This window comes from Vulpes lagopus, chromosome 23, assembly GCF_018345385.1.
Source record: "Vulpes lagopus strain Blue_001 chromosome 23, ASM1834538v1, whole genome shotgun sequence".
NCBI classification, from domain to species: domain Eukaryota; kingdom Metazoa; phylum Chordata; class Mammalia; order Carnivora; family Canidae; genus Vulpes; species Vulpes lagopus.
Genome location: NC_054846.1, coordinates 54,334,360 through 54,359,227, shown reverse-complemented (window position 1 = coordinate 54,359,227; position 24,868 = coordinate 54,334,360). Strand labels below are relative to the sequence as shown.

The following is a 24,868-nucleotide window of genomic DNA, read 5'->3' as shown; positions in this document are numbered from 1 at the left end:
GGGGTTCAAGAGTAGCCTAGATGAAGAAGAAAAGATCAGTCAACTTGATGACAAGGTAATGGAACTCATCTAATCAGAACAGCAAAAGGAAAAAAAATGAAAAAAAGTAAATATAGCTTAGGGGACTTATGAGACAACATCAAATAAAGTAACATTCACATCATGGGGCTCCCAGAACAAGAGAGAGAAAGGGGCAGGAATCTTATCTGAAGAAATAATGGGTGAAAATTTCCTAAACCTGGGGAAAGAAACACACATTCAGGTCCAGGAAGTACAGAGAATCCCCAAGTAAAAGGAACCCAAAGATATCTACACCAAAACACAGTATATAATAAAAATGTCAGAAGTTAGGGGGAGCCTGGGTGGCTCAGTCAGTTAAGCATCTGGCTTTGGCTCAGGTCATGATCTCATGGTCCTAAAATCGAGCCCCACATCCAGCTCCATGCTCAGCAGGGAGTCTGCTTCTTCCTCTACCTCTGCCTCTTCCTCCCCTCATGTTCTCCCTCTCAAATAAATAAATAAGATCTTTTTTAAAAAATAAAATGTCAGAAGTTAAAGAGAATCTAAAAAAAAGCTTGTGATATACAAGAGAACCCACATAATACCACTAGCTGATTTTTCAGCAGAAACTTTACATGTCAGAAGAGAGTGGAATGTTATATTCAAAGTGCCGAAAGAAAAAGCTTCTAAGAATACTGTATCCAGCAAAGTTATCATTCAAAAGTGAAGGAGAGAGTTTTCCAGACAAGATAAAGGAGCTCATCACAAAACCAGCCATTTAAGAATTGTTAAAGTGACATTGTCAAGCTGAAAAGAAAAGGCACTAACAGGAAAACATGTGGAAGTAAAAATCTTATGCATAAGGCAAATATATAGCAAAGGTGATGGATTAACCACCTTTAAAGCTAGTATAAAGGTTGAAAGACAAAAGTAGTAAAACTAACTATAACTACAATAACTAGTTAAGGGATATGCAAAATAAAAAGATGTAAAGTATGACATCAAAAATATAAAACACGTGGGAGGGTAACAAAAATATAGCTTTATAGCTTTTACAATGCACTCAAATTTAAGTTGCTATCAAGTTAAAATACAGATATATATAGATACACACACACACACACACACACACACACACACATACAGGCTGTAATATGTGAACCTCAAAGCAAAACCTATAATGAAAGGAATCTAAACATAATAGTAAAGAAGGACATGAAACCACAAGGACAGAGAGCAAGAGAAGAACAAAGAACAAAGAGGAACTACAAAAACCACCAGAAAACAATCAACAAAACAGTAATAAATACATTACTTCAAATGTAAATGAACTAAATTCTCCAATCAAAAATCAGAGTGGCTGAATGCATAAACAAACTAGACTCCTTTATATGTCACCTGAAAGAGACTCACTTTAGATTGAAGGACACACAGACTGAAAGTGGTGAGGCAGAAAAGATACTGTGTACAAGTGGAAACCAAAAGAAAACTGGTATAGCTATCCTTGTATCACACAAAATAGACTTTAAAACAAAAACTGTAATAAAAGTCAAGGAAAGATATTATATAATGAAGATGTCAATCCAACAATAGGACATAATATTTGTAAACATTTATGCACCCAACATAGAAGAACCGAAATATATGAAGCAAATATTAACAGACCTAAAGGGAGAAATTGATAGCAATACAATAGTAAGAGACTTCAATACCCCACTTTCACAAATGGATAATCGATGGAAAATCAAATAAAACTTCGGCCTTAAAAGACACATTAGACCAAATGGACTTCTTAATAGATAAATACAGTAAATTTCATTCAAAACCAACAGAATTCAAATTCTGCTCAAGTGCACATACAACATTCTCCAGGATAGATAGTGTTAGATCATAAAACAAGTCTCTTTACATTTAAGAAGACTAAAATCACATGAAGCATCTTCTCTGACCATGATAGTATGAAACTAGAAATCAATATGTAACATTGTGATTTATAAGAAATATACATTTGGTTATTCAGGAGACCAAAATATATTTCTCATATGTGTTTGATCTTCATCTACAGTTTCTGGCTCAAAGCTCCCAAAACCTTTGGAATTTCCTAGGTACTAAGAGTGATTAAAGTGTCTTTTCTTATGTTAATGGATCAACTTTGGGAACCCACCTATGGATGGGGGCAGGTTGGGGCACCTGGGTGACTCAGACAGTTAAGTGTCTGCCTTCAACTCAGGTCATGATCAGAGTCCTGGGATCAAGCCCCAAGTCGGGCTTCCTGCTCAGTAGAGAGCCCACTTCTCCCTCTCCTTCTCCCTCCGCCTCCTCCACACTCTCCCATCCCTCCACCCTGGATTGTGTGTTCACAAGCATACTCTCTTAAATAAATAAAAATCTTTTAAAAGAGGGGGAGGGGATGAGGGCTGATTACCCAGAGAACAGATTATGTGATTAGAAAGTTAGAACTTTCAGTCCTGGGCAGCCCCAGTGGCTCAGCAGTTTAGCGCCGCCTTCAGCCCAGGGCGTGATCCTGGAGACCTGGGATCGAGTCCCGCGTCGGGCTCCCTGCATGGAGCCTGCTTCTCCCTCTGCCTGTGTCTCTGCCTCTGTCTCTCTCTCTCTCTCTGTCTCTCATGAATAAATAAATAAAATCTTAAAAAAAAAAAAAAAAGAACTTTCAGTCCTCCCCACCTCCAACCATGGGTGAGGAGAAACGGTTGGAGGCTGAATCAGTCAATGGCCAAAGATTTAGTCAATTATGACTATGCATGGAAGCTTCCATAAAAACCCAAAAGGACTGGGTTCAGAGAGGGTCCAGGTTAGTGAGTACATGGAGATGGGGGGAGAGTGGTATGCCTAGAGAGGGCATGGAAGCTCCACACTCTTTCCCCGAATATTGTTTTATATCTCTCCATCTGGCTGTTGATTCAAATCCTTTAGTAAACTGGTAAACATGTTTTCCTGAGTTCTGTGAGTTGCTTGAGCAAATTAACTGAACTTAAGGAAGAGGTTGTTGGAACCTCCAATTTGTAGTTGGTCAGTCAGATAGAGGTAATAGCCTGGGGTTTACAACTAGCCTCTGAAGTAGTGGGGAGAGGGCAGGCTTATAGAACTGAGCTTTTAACCGGTGGGGATTTTTCAAACACAACAATCAATGGAATGGAATAGAATAGAGAACCCAGAAATACACACATATCGTCATTTAATTTACAACAAAGGAGTCAAGAACATAAATGAGAAAAGAACAATCTTGTCAATAAACGGTGCTAGGAAAACTGGACAACCAAATGCAAAAGAATCAGAGTGGGCCATTACCTTACAGCATACACAAAAATTAACTCAAAATAATTAAAGACTTGAACACAAGATCTGAAAACATGAAACTCAGAAAAAACTTAAGTGGTAAGCTAATCCTTAGCATTGTTCTGACTCCAAAAGCAAAGGCAACAAAAGCAAAAAAAAAAAAAAAAAAACAAGTGGGATAACATCAAACTAAAGTCTTCATAGCAAAGGAAATCATCAACAAAATGAGAAGGCAGCGATGCCTGGGTGGCTCAGTGGTTGAGCGTCTTCAGATCAGGGCGTGATCCCAGAGTCCTGGGATCAAGTTCCCCATTGGGCATGGAGCCTGCATGGAGCCTGCTTCTCCCTCTGCCTTTGTCTCTGTCTCTTTCTCTCTGTGTCTCTCATGAATAAATAAATAAAATCTTTAAAGAAAAAATGAGAAGGCAAATTACTGAACAGAAGAAAATACTTGGAAATCATATATCCAATAAGAGGTTAATATCCAAAATATATAAAGAACCCGCATACTCAACAGCAAAAAAAATCCCCAAACAACCCAATTTAAAAATGGGCAGAGAAAAAAAAAAATGGGCAGAGGATTAAACAGATATTTTTCCAAAAAAGCCATAGAGATGGCCAACAGGCACACGAGAAGATGTTTAACATCACTAATCAGGGAGCCCCGGGCACAGCGTTTGACGCCAACTTCAGCCCAGGTGGGGTCCTGGAGACCTGGGATCGAGTCCCGCGTCGGGCTCCCTGCATGGAGCCTGCTTCTCCCTCTGCCTGTGTCTCTGCCTCTGTCTCTCTCTCTCTCTCTGTCTCTCATGAATAAATAAATAAAATCTTAAAAAAAAAAAAAAAGAACTTTCAGTCCTCCCCACCTCCAACCATGGGTGAGGAGAAACGGTTGGAGGCTGAATCAGTCAATGGCCAAAGATTTAGTCAATTATGACTATGCATGGAAGCTTCCATAAAAACCCAAAAGGACTGGGTTCAGAGAGGGTCCAGGTTAGTGAGTACATGGAGATGGGGGAGAGGTATGCTAGAGAGGGCATGGAAGCTCCACACTCTTTCCCCGAATATTGTTTTATATCTCTCCATCTGGCTGTTGATTCAAATCCTTTAGTAAACTGGTAAACATGTTTTCCTGAGTTCTGTGAGTTGCTTGAGCAAATTAACTGAACTTAAGGAAGAGGTTGTTGGAACCTCCAATTTGTAGTTGGTCAGTCAGATAGAGGTAATAGCCTGGGGTTTACAACTAGCCTCTGAAGTAGTGGGGAGAGGGCAGGCTTATAGAACTGAGCTTTTAACCGGTGGGGATTTTTCAAACACAACAATCAATGGAATGGAATAGAATAGAGAACCCAGAAATACACACATATCGTCATTTAATTTACAACAAAGGAGTCAAGAACATAAATGAGAAAAGAACAATCTTGTCAATAAACGGTGCTAGGAAAACTGGACAACCAAATGCAAAAGAATCAGAGTGGCATGACCTACAGCATACACAAAAATTAACTCAAAATAATTACAAGACTTGAATCAAATCATAAAAGAAAAAAAAAAAAAAAAATCCCCCCCCCCCCCTGGGGGAAAAAAATCAAAATAAACTCAGAAAAAACTTAAGTGGTAAGCTAATCCTTAGCATTGTTCTGACTCCAAAAGCAAAGGCAACAAAAGCAAAAAAAAAAAAAAAAAACAAGTGGGATAACATCAAACTAAAGTCTTCATAGCAAAGGAAATCATCAACAAAATGAGAAGGCAGCGATGCCTGGGTGCTCAGTGGTTGAGCGTCTTCAGATCAGGGCGTGATCCCAGAGTCCTGGATCAAGTTCCCCATTGGGCATGGAGCCTGCATGGAGCCTGCTTCTCCCTCTGCCTTTGTCTCTGTCTCTTTCTCTCTGTGTCTCTCATGAATAAATAAATAAAATCTTTAAAGAAAAAATGAGAAGGCAAATTACTGAACAGAAGAAAATACTTGGAAATCATATATCCAATAAGAGGTTAATATCCAAAATATATAAAGAACCCGCATACTCAACAGCAAAAAAAATCCCCAAACAACCCAATTTAAAAATGGGCAGAGAAAAAAAAAAAATGGGCAGAGGATTAAACAGATATTTTTCCAAAAAAAGCCATAGAGATGGCCAACAGGCACACGAGAAGCGGAGAAACGTTGGAAGGCTGAATCAGTCAATGGCCAAAGATTTAGTCAATTATGACTATGCATGGAAGCTTCCATAAAAACCCAAAAGGACTGGGTTCAGAGAGGGGTCCAGGTTAGTGAGTACATGGAGATGGGGGGAGAGTGGTATGCCTAGAGAGGGCATGGAAGCTCCACACTCTTTCCCCGAATATTGTTTTATATCTCTCCATCTGGCTGTTGATTCAAATCCTTTAGTAAACTGGTAAACATGTTTTCCTGAGTTCTGTGAGTTGCTTGAGCAAATTAACTGAACTTAAGGAAGAGGTTGTTGGAACCTCCAATTTGTAGTTGGTCAGTCAGATAGAGGTAATAGCCTGGGGTTTACAACTAGCCTCTGAAGTAGTGGGGAGAGGGCAGGCTTATAGAACTGAGCTTTTAACCGGTGGGGATTTTTCAAACACAACAATCAATGGAATGGAATAGAATAGAGAACCCAGAAATACACACATATCGTCATTTAATTTACAACAAAGGAGTCAAGAACATAAATGAGAAAAGAACAATCTTGTCAATAAACGGTGCTAGGAAAACTGGACAACCAAATGCAAAAGAATCAGAGTGGGCCATTACCTTACAGCATACACAAAATTAACTCAAAATAATTAAAGACTTGAACACAAGATCTGAAAACATGAAACTCAGAAAAAACTTAAGTGGTAAGCTAATCCTTAGCATTGTTCTGACTCCAAAAGCAAAGGCAACAAAAGCAAAAAAAAAAAAAAAAAACAAGTGGGATAACATCAAACTAAAGTCTTCATAGCAAAGGAAATCATCAACAAAATGAGAAGGCAGCGATGCCTGGGTGGCTCAGTGGTTGAGCGTCTTCAGATCAGGGCGTGATCCCAGAGTCCTGGGATCAAGTTCCCCATTGGGCATGGAGCCTGCATGGAGCCTGCTTCTCCCTCTGCCTTTGTCTCTGTCTCTTTCTCTCTGTGTCTCTCATGAATAAATAAATAAAATCTTTAAAGAAAAAATGAGAAGGCAAATTACTGAACAGAAGAAAATACTTGGAAATCATATATCCAATAAGAGGTTAATATCCAAAATATATAAAGAACCCGCATACTCAACAGCAAAAAAAATCCCCAAACAACCCAATTTAAAAATGGGCAGAGAAAAAAAAAAATGGGCAGAGGATTAAACAGATATTTTTCCAAAAAAGCCATAGAGATGGCCAACAGGCACACGAGAAGATGTTTAACATCACTAATCAGGGGAGCCCCGGTGGCACAGCGGTTTGACGCCAACTTCAGCCCAGGGTGGGGTCCTGGAGACCTGGGATAGAGGCCCACGTTGGGCTCCCGGCGAGAAGCCTGCTTCTCTCTCTGCCTCTCTCTCTCTCTCTCTCTCTCTCTCTGTCTCATGCATAAATAAATAAAATCTTAAAAAAAAAAATCACTAATTACCAGGGAAATGCAAATCAAAACCATGAGACAGCACCTCACACCTCAAAAAGACAAGAAATAACAAGCAGAGAAAACATGGAGAAAAGGAAATCTTGTATACTGTTGGTGGGAAAGTAAACTAGTGCAGCCACTATGGAAAACAGTATGGAAGTTCCTCAAAAAATTAAACAGAACGACCATATATATGATGAAGCTATTCCACTTCTAGGTTATTTATTCAAAGAAAACAAATGAATAAACAAAATTCATGGATACAGAGAACAGATTGAACATCAGAGTGGAAGAGGGTTGAAAAATACAAAATGGTGAAGGAAGTCAACTGTATGGTGATGAATGGTAACTAGAATTATTGTGATCAATTCGTATCATATAAAATACCAAATTATTATAACATACACCTGAAACTAATATAATGTTCTATACCAATTTTACCTCAATAACAAAAAGAAAGAAAATTAAGGTAGAATTCAAACGTTTTTATGAAGCAACGAAAAAAAAAAAGGAAGCCAAGAAATAACAAATGTTGGTAAGGATGTGGTGAAAAGGGAACTGTCATGCAGTGTGGAGAGAAACGTAAATGTGTGTGGCTGCTACAGAAAAATTGTGTGGAGGTCCCTCCAAAATTAAAAAAACTACTATATGACCCAGGAATTATACTTGTATGTATTTATCTAAAGATAATGAAAACACTAACTCAAAAAAATACATGCATCCCTGTATTCACTGCAGCATTACTTGTAACAGCAAAGATATGGAAACTACTTAAGTGTCTAGTAATGGATGAATGGATAATGAAACTGTGTTATATATTTCTTTATATATCTATCTATAAATATCTTTATATATCTAAATATGTATACACACATACACTGTACTATTATTCAGCCATATAAATAAATTAAATTGGGTCATTTGTGATAACATTGTTCGAACAGACCAGGAGATCAGAGAAATAAGTCAGAGAAAGACAAATACTGTCTAATCTCTCTTATATGTGGAATCTTAAAAAAACAAAACAAAACAACAGAAAAAAACCCACTCTGTATCACAGATACAGAGAACAGATTGGTAGTTGCCAGAAGCTGAAGGTGGTGAAGGAGAAATATCCACTGTGGGGGGAGGGGGCTTTTTAGTTTCAATAAACTGGGGGAGGGGAAGAATTTGGTTTCTTTCTCAGTTATTTCCCAATTCTGCCAATTAGCTACTGTTAATAAAGGCAATAATGTTTACCAAATATATTCACATCTTCAAAAGCAAACATGCAGGAAAAAAATGGCAGGACCGGAGCCAGAAGACAAGACTACTAGAAGCTGATTTACCTAGTTATGATAAAGGTAGGCTCACCTTCAGATATAATGGAGTACTAGAAATTGTATCCCCAACCATGTATTCTTTCTTGCCTTTAGCAATTTGGACAATGACGGAAACTGAACAAGCAATTAAAAGCAGTGTGAGGGATCCCTGGGTGGCTCAGCAGTTTAGCGCCTGCCTTTGGCCCAGTCCCGGGATCGAGTCCTACCTCGGGCTCCCTGCATGGAGCCTGCTTCTCCCTCTGCCTGTGTTTCTGCCTCTATGTGTCTATCATGAATAAATAAATAAATCTTAAAAAAAAAAAAAAAAAAGCAGTGTGAAACTATAAGCCTGCACTGTCCAGTAAGGTAGCCACTATTAACCTTACGTGGTTACTGGGCACCAGATATGCAGCTAGTCTGAACCGAAATATGCTATAGCATAAAAGACACACTGGATTTTTGAAGACTTAATATAAAAAAAAATGTAAACCTCATTAATTATTGTTTTAATGATTACATGTTGAAATAATAGTATTATGGATATACTCGCCTAAACAAATATATTAAAATTAACTTTACCTGTTTCTTTTTCTTTTTAAATGTGGCTACAACAAAATTTTAAATTAATATGTCGCTCACATTATACTTCTATTGGACATCTCTGCTGCAAAAACCCTTATTAAATAGTGTTGAATAGGAAAAATAAAGCAACTATAAGCAGGGATTTTTCAAAGCTATTTCTACTATTTGCTCTATTACCAACACTATAACTTATTTAATTTCTAGTCCTGGTCCCTGACTATAAAATAGAGGTGAAAGAAAAAAAATCAGTAGCTGCATTAAGTCATGGATACAACATTAAAACATTAACAAAAAGAATATAGTTCTAGTCCTGGTTCTGGCACTGGCTAGTAGTTAAGCTGGAGAAATAATTTTTTCTTTCTGAGCCTTGGTTGCCTGTGCCAACAATTAAGTGAGAAAACAGACTTCCATGATTCCATCAAAATATTTTTCCTGTAAAAATTGGGTTTTCATAAAAATGAATAAATACTCACTCTGAGTCTAACACATCCTCTGCGAGAGCCTCTCATCATTTTGTCCTTGGACTAAAAGAAAAACAAAAACATACCATGAATAAAAAATAGACTATTTTTAGAATCTCCTGGGGATAAAGAGAAAAAAATTACAGTAGTAATATCCCTCCATTCACCCATCCCTCTCCAACCCTCCAAGTCACTTAAAGATAGAAATTAGTTTCAAATGAGTGAGTTTTACTAAAGTGGTGGTAGAGACGTTGGTGTACTGTTGGTAGAAATGTAAACTGGTGAAGCCACTGTGGAAAATAGGAAGGGGGTTCCTCAAAAAATTAAAAATACAAATACCATACAACTCAGTAATTCTACTTCTGGGTATTTACCCGAAGAAAATAAAAACACTAATTAGAAAAGATAAAAGCACCCTATGTTTTTTGCATTATGTACAATAGCCAGGAACTATACATCAACTATACATCAACAGATGAGCAGGTAAAAAAGAGAGAGTGTGTGTATACACACACAAATATACATGCAATGGAATATTACTCAGCCATAACAAAGAATGAAATCTTGCCATTCATGACAACATGGATGGACCTGGAGGCAGTATACTAAGTGAAATAAGTCAGACAGAGAGAAAGACAAATACCCTATGATTTCATTTATATGTGGAATCTAAAAAACAAAACAAACAGAAACAGACTTATAAATAGAGAACTGGTGGTTGCCAGAGGGGAGAAGGTTGGCAGATGGGAAAAATAGGTAAAGGGGATTAAGAGGTATAAATTTCTAGTTATAAAATAAAAAAGTCTTGGGGATAAAAAGTACAGTAGAGAGGACATATTCAATAATACTGTAATAACTTTGTATGGTAACAGATGGCAGGTATATTTATTGTGATGAGCACTGAATAACATGTATAAGTATTGAATCACCATGTCATACCTGAAACTAACATAATATTGAATGTCAACTATAAAAAAATAAAATGAAATGAAAATCTTTTATAGTCTGGGATGCCTGGGTGGCTCAGCGGTTGAGCATCTGCCTTCAGCTCAGCGTATGATCCTGGAGTCCCCTGCATTAGGCTCTCTACATGGATCCTGCTTCTCTCTCTGCCTATGTCTCTGTCTCTGTCTCTGTCTCTCTCTGTGTCCTTCATAAATAAATTAATAAAATCTTTTTAAAAAAAACTAGAAAATCTTTTATAGTCTAACAAATAAACCTAATCCTAGAATTTTATGTGTGTCTTTATTTTTTTTATGTGTCTTTAATGTAGTACATATTACACCAATTTTAATTCCGCCTCATACCCCTTAACTCTAGCTCAGTATTTCTCAGATTTTAGAGAGTTTGAGAATTATCTAGAAGGCTAAGAATCACCCAGAAGTTTAAGATTGACTCCCAGGTGATAATGACTCAGCAGATGGAGGACCACATTTTGATAAATATTGCTTTTATCTCTTTTCAATTCCCCGAATTTTTTTTTGAGATCCTTGACCCTGATTTTCTGCCTTGATGTCACTCATCAACACCTTACCTTACCTCTGATTTACATTCCCATCCTTCTCCCAGAGTCTCCTGTATGTTCCTGTCATGGCATATACCACCCTGTGCTATAAAGGGGTCATTTACTTATCTAACTCACCCACAAGACTGCATATTCTTTAGTGAGTAGGAATTGTATCTGACTTATGCTTCTGAACAGTGTCTAGCACCAGTAGATGCTCAAAAAATATTTACTAAGGAAATGCTGCTTACCCTTTAAGTCTCCCTTACTTGACTAGGCCGAGCAAAGGCTATGTTCTGCATAATAAGCCTTATGCTGATATTCAATAAATATTCCCAAAATTAAATTTAGTCATGTGTAATAAAGTGAATCCTCAAATAATCTGTTTTTAAAATATTTAATACCTCAACAACTGATATTTTTCTGTACTCTCCTATGTAAGAAAGACATAAAATAAGTCAACATCATGAAATTATGCTTTAAAAAAACTGTCTCACTTTAAACCATGGATGCCCTCCTTCCAATGTACTGAGCCACAGGCAAACTCCCAGTTACAAGATGACTGTACAGGATTTAAATACACAGCATTTTCTATAGTTAACAATACTATACTGTATACTTAAAAGTTGCTAATAGAAGATCTTAAAAGTCCTCACCACACATACACAAAAGGTTAATAACTATGAGAGGTAATAGATTATGTTAACTAATCTTATTATGGTTATCATTTTGCAATATATACATATATCAAATCATCACATTGTATACCTTAAATTTATACAATGCTATAATCAATTATATCTCAATAAAACAAGAAAAAAATTATTGGGGACATGTGTATGTCTGCACATAAAGATCTACCTTATCCCCTTGTCTGTAGTAGTTTCTATGAATATAGCCTATGTCATGTTTTCATTGATTCTAAACTTACGAATGTAACAGTATTATAATGACAAATCAAAGTTAATTCTTAAAGAGTACCAAGCCATAGGAATTCGTCATGTTCAAAATGACTATTTTTTAAATGATTATTAAAAAACTAAAGACTGTCTTCTTTATTCCATTTAAAATCCAACAAGAATTCATACATTTTATTTTAAAATTCTCAATACCAAGCACAGTCGTAAGAGTTCTTTACTAACAATACAGTTAGCAAAAATACAGTTAACAAAAACATTCCCTAAGAATGTAATAGCCCTTTATTATACCCCAGACTTTTCTACAGAAGTGTCAAGGCATACATAAAAATAATAATTAGGTTTGAAAATACCCAATGAGAGTTAGAATACAAATAAAGGTAAGAACCAACATATTCAACCTTAATTCTTCTTCTACTTTAAAAAACATGATTATAATAAACAGGAAAAGAGTAAGACAGGCCCCAATGATGGTACTACTATTAAGGCTATGAATTAGAAAACACTGAAAGAAATAAAGTATAAATAATTAAAACAAATATAACTAGAAAACAATCAGACAAATCCAGAATGTGAACATCCTATAAAATATTTGGCTTAGATTCTTTAAAAAGGTCCAAAAAAGAAACAAGACCAGCATGTAAATAATTGATACAATGAAAAATAAATTACATAAATATAAGCACAAAGTACCCTGAGCTATAGAGGGCTCCCTGCTATGGGAAAAGATCAGGGAAGACAACAGGAAAGCAACTTGGTTTCAAGTTTCAATGTGGGACTTTAAAAAAAAAAAAAAAAAGGTTCTAATAAGAGAGGGAAGGTAGGAAGAAGAGGGCATTCCAATCCAAGGGCACACCACCAGCCAAAGCATGGATACAGAAAACTCAACACACAAACTATTCATAGAAGGAGAGTAAACTTATAGACCCAGGCACATAGTGCAAAGAACAATGTGGAGAAAGATGAGACTAAAAAGGAGATATGGGAACCAGATCCTGAAGAATCTGAAAAAATAATTGAGTGGTTAAGGAAATCAAACTATTCAATAGTTAATGGAGAGCTATTGAGGATTTTTAGGAGGGTAGTAACATTTGTCTCAAAGGTGTGTTTTAGAAAAGTAACACTTAAATATGAGAACTTGGACAAAAAGAATGATGGTGGCATTAATAATAGCAATAGTAGCAGCAAAGCAGTAGATTCTCACTTACTGATGCCCTCTGTATGACAAGCACTTTATACACAGTAAACTTGTATGGTAAGAATCATTCACGTATTACAAATGGAAGTGATACCAAGGAGATCAAATAAGCATTCAACATTACATATGTAAAATGTAGCAGAGTTTGACACAGCAGGCATGATTTGGAATGGCTGCCCTGCAAATCATTCTCCCAGACTATAATCTGCTATTAACCTGGAATCTTCTTCCACAATGGCACAGGGTCCTCTTCCTCATTCTCTCTCCACTAGGCTCTAATATGCAGCTAAAGGGAAGTTGGTGTGATGAAGCCACCCCAGGCACAGTGAGCGCTGAAGGAATGGTATCACAGGATCCACTACCCTGCGGGGAACCAGCTATGGAGCCTAAGTCCTCCACACCCTGGGGATTCCGGAGGTCCTGAGCCGGCACACTGACCTTGACTGCATGGGTCTCCAGATACAGCTCCCTCCTCCTTGAGTCAATAGCCTATTCTTTTACCTTTTGAAGTAAACATGTTTTTCTCTGCTTCCCAAAGTTAATCATTCCTATAGCTCATCCACTAGCTCTCTTAATAAAAACTGGAGGAGACACAGGCTCAGGGTTCGAGTCCAAGTGCATTTTGAGTCTGAGTCTTGGTCCCTCTGCCCTCCAGATTAAAATTCACTGAGACTCCGAGTCCTTCTTTATATCATTGACTCAGCCTATCCTGGATCCATGGCACTACCCCATGGGGCAAAATAGAGACCTTTCCCAGGAAGGTTTTCTACTGGTTGAAGGAAGAGCTAGCTCTTCCTATCTGTTCCTAAAGCTGTGAAGTATATAGTTGCCATGAAACATGTATCTTCCACATGAAGAAAGTAATAAATAAAGCCTACACAGTGAGGTGAGAGATGAGAGGTGGAAAGTCCTAGCTGTGCCTCTGCCTCTCTTTCTCTCTGTGACTATCATAAATAAATAAAAATTAAAAAAAAAAAAAAAAAAAGGGATCCCTGGGTGGCGCAGCGGTTTGGCGCCTGCCTTTGGCCCAGGGCGCGATCCTGGAGACCCAGGATCGAATCCCACATCAGGCTCCCGGTGCATGGAGCCTGCTTCTCTCTCTGCCTATGCCTCTGCCTCTCTTTCTCTCTGTGACTATCATAAATAAATAAAAATTAAAAAAAAAAAAAAAAAAAAGAAAGTCCTAGCTGCCAGGATCCAGCTACACCTTGCCCTGAGGCAAACGTGCCTAAGCAAATGCCACTTACTGAACATCAGGGTCTTTTTAAATTGATACAAGTAGCTTTGCTAAAGAGAGAAAAAAAAAAAGGTAGGGTGAGCAACTCCTACTCCAGTAATCTTCCTTCCAAATATTATCTTACCAATGTTCCAAGACCTGTCAACAGATTTTTAGCAGGTTGGAACAGTCACACAACCTGTAACTTAGACGAGATCCCTCACTGCCTCCAGTACAAGGTCAAGCACCTCAAGAAAGATCACTCTGAAACGGATGCTACAGTCTTTTAGGCTGGATGAGGATCCCCATGAAGTGAGGAGATACACAGTTGATACATTCTACTTCCCAAGGGGCTCCAGAACTAGCAAAGATTTGGGGGTTTTGCAGTTGAATTTGCTGCTTTCTCATATTAATTAACACAAGGGCAGTGGGTCCTGTTACAACAAACCATGCAATCAAAAATTATTTTTAGGGGCACCTGGGTGGCTCAGTGATTGAGCATCTGCCTTTGGCTCAGGTCATGATCCTGGGGTCCTAGGCTCCAGTCCCACAACAGGCTCCCCACCGGGAGCCTGCTTCTCCCTCTGCCTATGTCTCTGCCTCTCTGTGTGTTCCTCATAAGTAAAATCTTTTTTAAAAATTATTTTTAAGGGGCACCTGTGTAGTGTGGTCAGTTAAGTGTCCAACTCTTGATCTGGGTTCAGATTGTGAACTCAAGGTCATGACAGAAGCCAACATCCGACTCCTTGTTCAGCAGTGTCTATTTGAGATTCTCTCACCTTCTCCTTCTGCCCCTCCTGCTTGTGAGCTCTCTCTCAAAATAAATAAATATTTTTAAATTATTTTTAATAATCCTATGCTAATCACCTAACCCCAAGGTACTGATTTAGATTACAATTCATATTAAAGTTTCAAAGTAAATTACCACAAATACAATCTAATGCTGCCTGTAATAGACTACACATCCCGCAATATTCATTTTCCTCTTCTCTTCAGTAATAAAATCCTCCACCCCAAGCTTTAATTGAACACATGGGTTTCCTGTTGGATATTACATACCAAGGGTCCCTTTCAGGTAGGTAGGTATAAGCTATTTATCTATACACTGGCCAGTGGGCTATGAATGGAAGCAATGTATGCAACACATTGTACTTTAAAAAGGAAACTGCCTGCAGGGTGTTTGGCTGGCTCAGTCAAAAGAGCAGGTGAGTCCTGATCTCTGGATCATGAGTTCAAGCCTCATGCTGGGTGTAGAGATTACTTAAAAAAATTAAATTAAAAAAAAAAAAAGAAAAAGAAAACTCCTTGAAAACACATTCTTCTCAAGTGACATGGAACATTCTCCAGGATAGACCACATGTTAGACCATTACACGAGCCTGAATAAATTTGAAAGGATGGAAACAATATAAAGTATGTTCTTTGATCATGATGTGTTAAAAGCAGAGCTCAACAACAAAAGTTAATTTGGGAAATTCATAAATACGTGGAAATTAAATGACATACTCCTAAATAGCCAATAGGTCAAAGAAAAAAATCAAAAGGGAAATTAGAAAATATTTGCATGTCCACAATAGCTAAACTGTGGAAGGAGCCTCGGTGTCCATCTAAAGATGAATAGATAAAGAAGATGTGGTTTATGTATACAATGGAATATTACTCAGCCATTAGAAACGACAAATACCCACCATTTGCTTCGACGTGGATGGAACTGGAGGGTATTATGCTGAGTGAAATAAGTCAGTCGGAGAAGGACAAACATTATATGGTCTCATTCATTTGGGGAATATAAAAAATAGTGACAGAGAATAAAGGGGAAAGGAGCAAAAAATGAGTGGGAAATATCAGAAAGGGAGACAGAACATGAGAGACTCCTAACTCTGGGAAACGAACTAGGGGTGGGGGAAGGGGTGGTGGGCGTGACTGGGGCACTGAGGGGGATGAGCACTGGGTGTTATTCTGTATGTTGGCAAATTGAACACCAATAAAAAATAAATTTACAAAAATATATATATATTTGCAATGTGAAAATGTAAACAACATGCCAAAACTTCAGAAGCTAGTGAAAGCAATTCTTAGAAATTTATAACTGTAAAAGCCTATATTAAGAAGAAAGATCTGGGGGTGCTTGGGTGGCTCAGTAAGTTAAGTATCTGCCTTCAGCTCAGGTATGATCTCAAGGTCCTGGGATTGAGCCCCACATGGAGCCCCCCAATCTGGCTCTCTGTTCAGCAGGAAGTCTGCTTCTCCTTCTCCCTCTGACCCTCCTCCCTGCTTGTGCTCTCTCTCTCCTCTCCCTGTCTCAAATAAATCAATAAAAATCTTAAAAAAAAAAAAAGAAAGAAAGAAAAAAAGATTTAAAATCAATAACCTAACTTTATTCCTTAAGTAACTACACAAAGTGGACAACTAAACCTAAAGTAAGCATAAGAAAGGAAATAATAAAAACAATAAGCAAAAATCAATGAAATTTAAAAAAACGAAAAACAAAAAAAAGAATCAATGAAACCAAACCTTGGTTCCTTGAAAAGATCAATAAAATGGACAAAACTTTAGCTTTACTAACCAAGGAAAAAAAGAGGACTCAAATTACTAAAGTAAGGAATAAAAGAAGGACATTACTAACAATCTTAGATAAAAAGGATTCTAAAGTAACATGATGAGCAAATTAAATAATCTAGATGAAATAGACAAATTCTAATAACAAAGTGTCACAACTGACACTAAAGAAGACATTAAAAATCCGAATAAAAAAAAAAGAATAAAAAAAAAAGAATAAAAAAAAATAAAATTAAATTAAAAAAATAAATAAAAATCCGAATAGACCTACAACAAGTAAAGAGATTGAATTAGTAATCAAAATACTTCTCACAAAAAAACCCCTAGGCCCAGATGGCTTCACTGATAAAAATTCCATCAAATGTTTAAAGAGGAGCACCAGGGTGACTCAGCAGTAGAGCATCTGCCTTTGGCTCAGGTCATGACCCCCAGGTCCTAGAATTGAGTGTCCCCCCCCCCCCAACAGGTTCCCTGTGGGGAGCCTGCTTCTCCCTCAGCCTGTGTCTCTGCCTCTTTCTCTGTGTCTCTCATGTATAAATAAATAAAATCTTTAAAAATAAAATGTTCCAAAAAATGTTTAAAGAATTAACAACAACTTTTCATACTCTTCTAAAATTTTAAAATAAGTGAGACTCCCCAACTTTTTCTATGAGGCAAGTATTATTCTGGTAGCAAAACCAGACAAAAATATCACAAAAAAAAAAAAAAAACACATCTGCAAATAAAGTTACAAAAATCCTCAACAAAATACTAGCAAACCAAATCCAAAAACATGTAAAAAGGATTATACATAGCTTAACTATTATAGTCTAAATTTGTGTCCCTCCACCTCCCCAAATTCATATGCTGAAATCCTAACCCTCAGGATGATGGTATCAGGAAGTGGAGCCTTTGGAATAGCCTCATGAAATGGGATTAGTGCCCTAACAACAACAACAACAACAATAACAACAACAACAACAACAACAACAAAAAAGCCTATGAGAGCTCCCTTGCCCTTTCCATTATATGAGGTTACAGTAAAAAAGATGGTCATCTAAGAAGTTCCTCACCAGGCACTAAATCTACCAGTGCTTGATCCTGGACTTCCAAGCCTCCATAACTGGAAATAATTTCTGTTGTTGTTGGTTTTTTGGTTGTTTTTTTTTTTAAGATTTTATTTATTCATGAGAGACACAGAGAGAGAGAGGCAGAGACACACAGGCAGAGGGAGAAGCAGACTCCATGCACGGAGCCTGAGGTGGGACCCAATCCCAGGTCTCCAGGATCACACCCTGGGCCAAAGGCAGGCACTAAACTGCTGAGTCACCCAGGGATCCCCCAATTTCTGTTGTTTATAAGCTATCCAGTCCATGGTATTTTTGTTATAGCAACCCAAATATACTAAGACAATAACCAAGTAGAATTTATTCCAAGAATGCAATTTTGAGTCAACATATGAAAATCAATATACCATATTAATAAAATAAGGAACAAAAATCAAACAATCTTCTCAAAAACAGGAAAAGTACTTGACAAAATCCAACATTCTTTCATGATAAAACTACTCAACAAAGAATAAAAGGTAACTAAGGGCATCTATAAAAACCCACAGCTAATATCATACTTAATGGTAATGGACTAAAGGCTTTACACCTAAGATCAAGAACAAGAGACAAGGATGTCCTCTCTCATCACTTCCTTTTTTTAAAAAAAATACTTTATTTATTTATTCATGAGAGACACAGAGAGAGAAGCAGAAACATAGACAGAGGGAGAAGGGGGCTCCCTGTGGGAGCCTGATGCAGGACTTGATCCCAGTACCCTGGGATCGTGCCCTGAGCCCAAGGCAGATGCTCAACCACTGAGCCACCAGGTGACCCCCTTTCTCATCACTTCTATTCAACATTGTACTGAAGGTCTAGCTGGGAAAATTAGAGGTACCAAACACTACCACCAAAACAATGAATGAGTTCAGCAAGTTGAAGGATTCACACTTCTCAATATCAGAATAATAAAAAGCTACAATAACAAAGACAGTAATTAGAACAATGAAATAGAATTGAAAGTCTAGGAATAAACTTATATGGCTACAGTCGATTGATTTTTGACAACAATGCCAAGACTATCCAATGGGGGAAAGAATAATCTTTCTAACAACGAGTACTGAGACAACTGGATATACATACCTCTATGCAAAAGAATAAGATTGGAACCCTACCCAATACCATATGAAATCATCAAACTATTAAATAATAAGCTAAAACTATGAAACTCTTAGAAGAAAAGACAAGTATAATCCCTTATGACCATGGATTATGCCATGGTTTCTTAGGATATCAAAAGTACAAAGCAACAAAAGAAAAATAAATTGAACATCAAACTTAAAAAAAAATATGCTTTTCAAAGGACACTATCAAGAAAGCAAAAAACAAACCACAAAATGGATGGAAACATTTATAAATCATACATCTGGCAAAGGACTAGTATCTATAATATATGAAGAACTCTCACAATTCAACAACAAAGACAATTCAACTTAAAAATGAGTAAAGGATTTGAATAGGTATTTCTCCTAAGTAAATCAAATTAACAAGATTTCAGCCAGTAACAAGTGTTAAGAAAATAAAGCAAGGTGCTGATCAGAAATTCTTTGTGAGAGAATTTATTGTGGAGGTTCTACTATAATGTAGATGGTTTGGGAAGACTCTTAGAGGACTTGATATCTGCACTGAGATGTAAATGAGAAAAGCCTCTAAAGTAAAGAATCTGGGGGGAAAGTTTCAGGCAGAAGGAAAAGCAAGAAATGATTCATTAGTAAGCTTGTTCTCTGTCTCGGCAAGGGCTATTTCAAATACATAAAATAATAAAAAATACATATTACATTATCTATATGCTAGTTAAAGTAAATGGACTTCGCTTTACATATAATCTCAGCAGTAATTCACCAGGAACCCACTGAACAAAAGTTAAATAGAATATAGTGTAATTTCAACCTCAAGTTGCTTTAAAATGCTTTGTGGACAGTCAAAAATCACTGAAGGATGCTACTGAATTTTATTTTTAAATAAACCTTCTGGGCTATCAGCCTGCAGTGAGAAGGGTAAGTTTTTCTTTCATCTGAGGATGGGATTTGAAACCATTTGTGAAATGAGTATTAGGAAACACACAAAAAGCCCCCAAACCAGAGTGGTGTGTCAATAACCTGTGTTCTCGAAAGAACAGCACAAAATAATCTTAATTTATAGAGTAATCAGCCTGTTCTGTTCCTAAATCCTTAGGAAAAGGTTATTTTAAAGACACTGAGAATTACTGAGCTCAATGTCACTCTTAAACCAGCTTAATGTACAACTGGTTCTTTCAAACAGGTTAAAGCAGTCCAGCAGGGCCTCTTACTTGTTACATTCTGGATATATTTTATTACTTTATCTGAACTTCAGTATACTACATAAAAAACATCTTCTGAAAGGATGGCTACATACATTTCAAAGTAATTTAAGTTAGGAATGGCTCAAAATACTCCCCATTTATGCCTCTAAGGCTATAGACACATGAAATATCTCTTTAAAAATGTACAAAATATTTTCAATCCCTTAAGCATATATGTGTTTTTAAAAAAGGGAGTTCCATTTGTAAAAAAAAAAAATTTAATTAAGTATACCCAGAGATATATATCTTATATTATCATAGAGATAGTACAGTTTAATGAAATAACATGGGCTGTAGAGTAAAAGAGATAAGGTTTTGAATTCCAGCTCAGTTCCCTGAGCTATTACTTATTTTCATAGGATCATTGCAAGTACTGAGTTAATACAAGTAAATAACTTAGCATAACATACCTGGCATGTAAAAGGCACAAGATTCATGCCCCTTCCTTGTTTCTACCTTAAATATAGCAGGAGATGCACAATCATTTTTGCTGGCCCTAAGCTAATCCTATGCCCCATTAGACCAAACTTTTAAGCATGTCTCCTACCATCAGCTCAATCCCCTCTACACACATTACTCCCATTATGCATACACACATATACACACACACAACTAATCTGCTTTAGGAATAATACATAGCCCCTACAAAAAACAAGCAACAAATCAATAGTTTCTCCTCCTTTATGCTCACACTTCCTTTGTGAACTCCTTCTCAATCCAGCTCCTATGCTCAAGTACAATTTACTGCAATCTATTCAATTTATGAGCGTTACTATTGCACTAGTTATTGTTTTATAGTTGTTACATCTATTCCCTTGTCAAACAGTAGGTTTGATTATCTTCATATTACTATTATTCCCCACCCCATCTTACAGAACTTAATTGATGCCTAGGACCTGGAAGGTATTAGATAAATGTCTGCTAAATGAACAGCCGCCCCAACCTGCCCAGGGGGCTCCATCAGTTGAGCATATAACTCTTGGTTTTGGGGCAGGTCATGATTCAGAGTCCTGGAATAGAGCCCCACCTCTCAAGCAGTGCAGTCTGCTTGAGATTCATTCCCTCCCTCTCTCCCTCCCCCTTCTGCTCATGCTCCTTCGCTCATGCTCACACACACTCACTCACACACACTCATACACACACACAAACGCACACACTCTCTCTCACTCTCTCTCTCTGTCTCTGTGTCTCTAAAATAAATAAATAAATTATTTAAATGTATAGCCCCAGGAGCACCTGGGTGGCTAGTTGGTTAAGCGTCTGCCTTAGGCTCCAGTCATGATCTCGGGATGCTGGGATTCAGCCCCACATCAGGCTCCTTGCTCAGTGGGGATCTGCTTCTCCCTCTCCTTCTGTCCCTCCCTTCTGCTCATGCTTCCCCTCTCTCTCCCTCTCTCTCAAATGAATAAATAAAAATATCTTTAAAAAAATAAATGAATAGCCCCAGCCTCCTCTCTTGACACCCCACTCATTCAACATAATTCACTCAAAATATGCCCATTGATTCCCAATTTAGGCTATTCAACAATTAAACAGGGGAAAGTAAAAAAATAAAATAAAATAAACAGGGGAAACTTTTTTCCTCATTTCTGATGCCTTTACATCTCTTTTAAACAAATTTTTTACGATTACATTTAAAATTATTACCATAAAGCAACTAAAGAGCAAAAGTCTCCAATAACATTATATAAGCATTAAATCAAATAAAACTTAGCATCAAAGTTACCACTTAGTTTTATCTTAATTATAACTAGTTAACTAACTGTACCTCCAATAGGACTATAAGCTTTTAAAGATTAGTTCAGCAAATTCCGGCCTATACTAAGTATTCAAAAGTATCTTAATGAACTAATTCACAGTAGTATAAAGTGTCATCAATTGAAACCTGTTTAATTGGAAATGTAACCATGGATTTACTCTACAAAGCAAATGAGCCTAGAAAAGTTTTGCACAAACATATTCAAAATTCACAGGGGAAGATGAGTTTGCCATTTAAACTAATTCTACAATCCTTACAAACCAAAGAATGTGTCCCCAAACCTGTTATATAAAGACGCTTAAATTCTTATTTGAGGGATCCCTGGGTGGCACAGCGGTTTGGCGCCTGCCTTTGGCCCAGGGCGCGATCCTGGAGACCCGGGATCAAATCCCACATCAGGCTCCCGGTGCATGGAGCCTGCTTCTCCCTCTGCCTGTGTCTCTGCCTCTCTCTCTCTCTGTGTGACTATCATAAATAAATTTAAAAAAAAAAAATTCTTATTTGAATGTTAATTTTACTTTGCTTGAAATAAACTAAATCTGTATTAAAAAGATCAAGAGTCTCATCTGACACACTCTGAATCTCTCATAGCTAAAAGTGAGGTCTCCTTCTGAACTTTTTAACACATAGCATCCCATCTTACCTTTCTTAAAGCACATACTACTATCTTGTATGAAAATAATGTATGTGCGTGCCTCTTAGAGGGCAGGGTTTCTTTTTTTTTTTTTTTTTAAGATTTATTTATTTATTCATTCAGAGAGAGCTAGAGAGAGGCAGAGACACAGGCAGAGGGAGAAGCAGGCCCCACACAGGAAGCCCGATGTGGGACTGGATCCCGGGTCTCCAGGATCACACCCCAGGCTGCAGGCGGCACCAAACTGCTGCGCCACCAGGGCTGCCCGAGGGCAGGGTTTCTGATTCATCCTCTGCCCTCCCCCATCCAATAGCCCTGCTATACCTTTGCAAAGAATAAACATTTAATACATTGATGGTAGAGTACTTATGGACAAATGTCAAAATGTTCTCTCTCCTTTTAAAATAAACGTAAACACTGTCTCAGTTATGTCATATGTTACTTCATTCCCAACAGCATATTATTAGGTTGTACTCATAGCCAGTGTTGCATCATGGGCCATATATCCTGGAACACAGGTAGTCAACCTGGTAGGCCAAACTCACCTATAAAGACAGAAATTACAAGAGGCTGACTCTAGGGTGTAAGATGGACAGCAAAGAGACAGGAGGGAATTCTGCAGGATAACAGCAATGCACTATATTTTGGGATACTGGTAAAAAGAGTACAAACAAATGTCAAGGGGCGCCTGGGTGGCTCAGTGGTTGAGCATCTGTCTTTGGCTCAGGGTGTGATCCCAGAGTCCTGGGATCGAGTCCCACATCAGGCTCCCTGCATGGAGCCTGCTTCTCCTTCTCCCTGTGTCTCTGCCTCTCTCATGAATAAATAACTAAAAGCTTTAAAAACATAAATAAATAAAAATAAACAAATATCAAAACTCACCTATCTGTACACTTGAAATCTGTGGGGTTTTTTTTTTACTGGATATAAATTATATCTCATTAAAAGCAAATAAATAATACTTGCCAGAATTCCATACAGATAACACTGCTTACAGCAGCAATTACAAAATAGAAAATGACAGCAATAATACCCATTCGTGTAGTCTTTCTTTTTTTTTTTTTTAAGATTTTATTTATTTATTCATGAGAGACAGAGAGAGAGAGGCAGAGACACAGGCAGAGGGAAAAGCAGGCTCCAAGCAGGGAGCCCAACGCAGGACTGGATCCCGGGCCTCCAGGATCACACCCTGGGCCAAAGGCAGCGCTAAACCGAGCCACCTGGACTGCCCTGTAGTCTCCTTTTTATTTAGAGAGCAAAGACTCCTTAAAACATCTTGATAGGGGGATCCCTGGGTGGCGCAGCGGTTTGGCGCCTGCCTTTGGCCCAGGGCGCGATCCTGGAGTCCCGGGATCAAGTCCCACGTCGGGCTCCCGGCATGGAGCCTGCTTCTCCCTCCTCCTGTGTCTCTGCCTCTCTCTCTCTCTCTCTCTCTCTCTCTCTACATCTATCATAAATAAATAAATAAATCTTTAAAAAAAAATCTTGATAGTATTTAATGTACCAGTCTTCACTAGCTAAGGTCTTATGGGCACTCAAGACCAAAATGTCATCATGCTCCTGGAAATCTACACCAATAAAAACTTTGAAGAGCCACGGGCCCACAACAGTGAAAGAATTTCCCCATCAATCATCTCTCAAGTTATTCCAGATAACTCCCTCGTCTCCCACATCCCCCATTACAGAATGCCTCATTTTGCACAAAAGATTTAGTGTCTATTTACACAACAGATAAAGCCTTAGGAATGTATACTGAATCAGGATACAAGGTGATAGTAACATTAGGGGTCTAAGGTCCTGGGAAGACAGCTGCCTTCCTTTAAAGAAAAGACATATATCCCAACAGAAATATACACAAGATTATCTTTAAGAGCTAGAACAGCCTGGAAATCATCATACTAATTATGACTAATTATGCTAAGTGTAAGAAAGTATTAATAGTAATAGAACTGAAGGAAGATGGCCAGAGCAAGAACCAGAAGGCCAGAATAAAAGTTTTTCTGATGGACAGCCCCGTGGCACAGTGGTTTAGCGCCGCCTGCAGCCCACGGTGTGATCCTGGAGACCCTGGATCAAGTCCCGCGTCGGGCTCTCTGCATGGAGCCTGTTTCTCCCTCTGCCTGTGTCTCTGCCTCTCTCTCTCTGTGTGTGTGTGTCTCTATGAATAAATAAATTAAAAATCTTAAAAAAAAAAAAGTTTTTCTGACCATAAGATTAAACGTTTTCAGTTCTCATAATAGGTATGTCTCTAACATGGAGATACTGTATCATGATATCAATGTCAAATGCCATTAAATATCTGTAACACGTAACTCCCTTCAGTCTGTTTTTGCTTAGAAATTTTGTAATCCATATAGCTTGCTTTTATCAATGCACTAATCAGAAAGCCTAAGTATTTATACAGTCTCAACAGTTAATTTCTTGTTATGAATAAATTGGAAT

At 37.7% G+C, this 24,868-nt stretch overlaps 1 protein-coding gene across 4 annotated transcripts in view; it reads right to left on the bottom strand.

The window, feature by feature from the left end:
• The window catches only part of OSBPL9 (oxysterol binding protein like 9), a 170,250-nt gene that overhangs the window by 129,114 nt on the left and 16,268 nt on the right, over positions 1-24,868 (bottom strand). For all 4 annotated transcript variants that reach the window (XM_041739145.1, XM_041739146.1, XM_041739147.1 and 1 more), the window contains exon 2: positions 9,245-9,295. In XM_041739145.1, the coding sequence (XP_041595079.1) occupies positions 9,245-9,295 (51 nt within the window). The remainder of the gene's footprint in view (positions 1-9,244; positions 9,296-24,868) is intronic.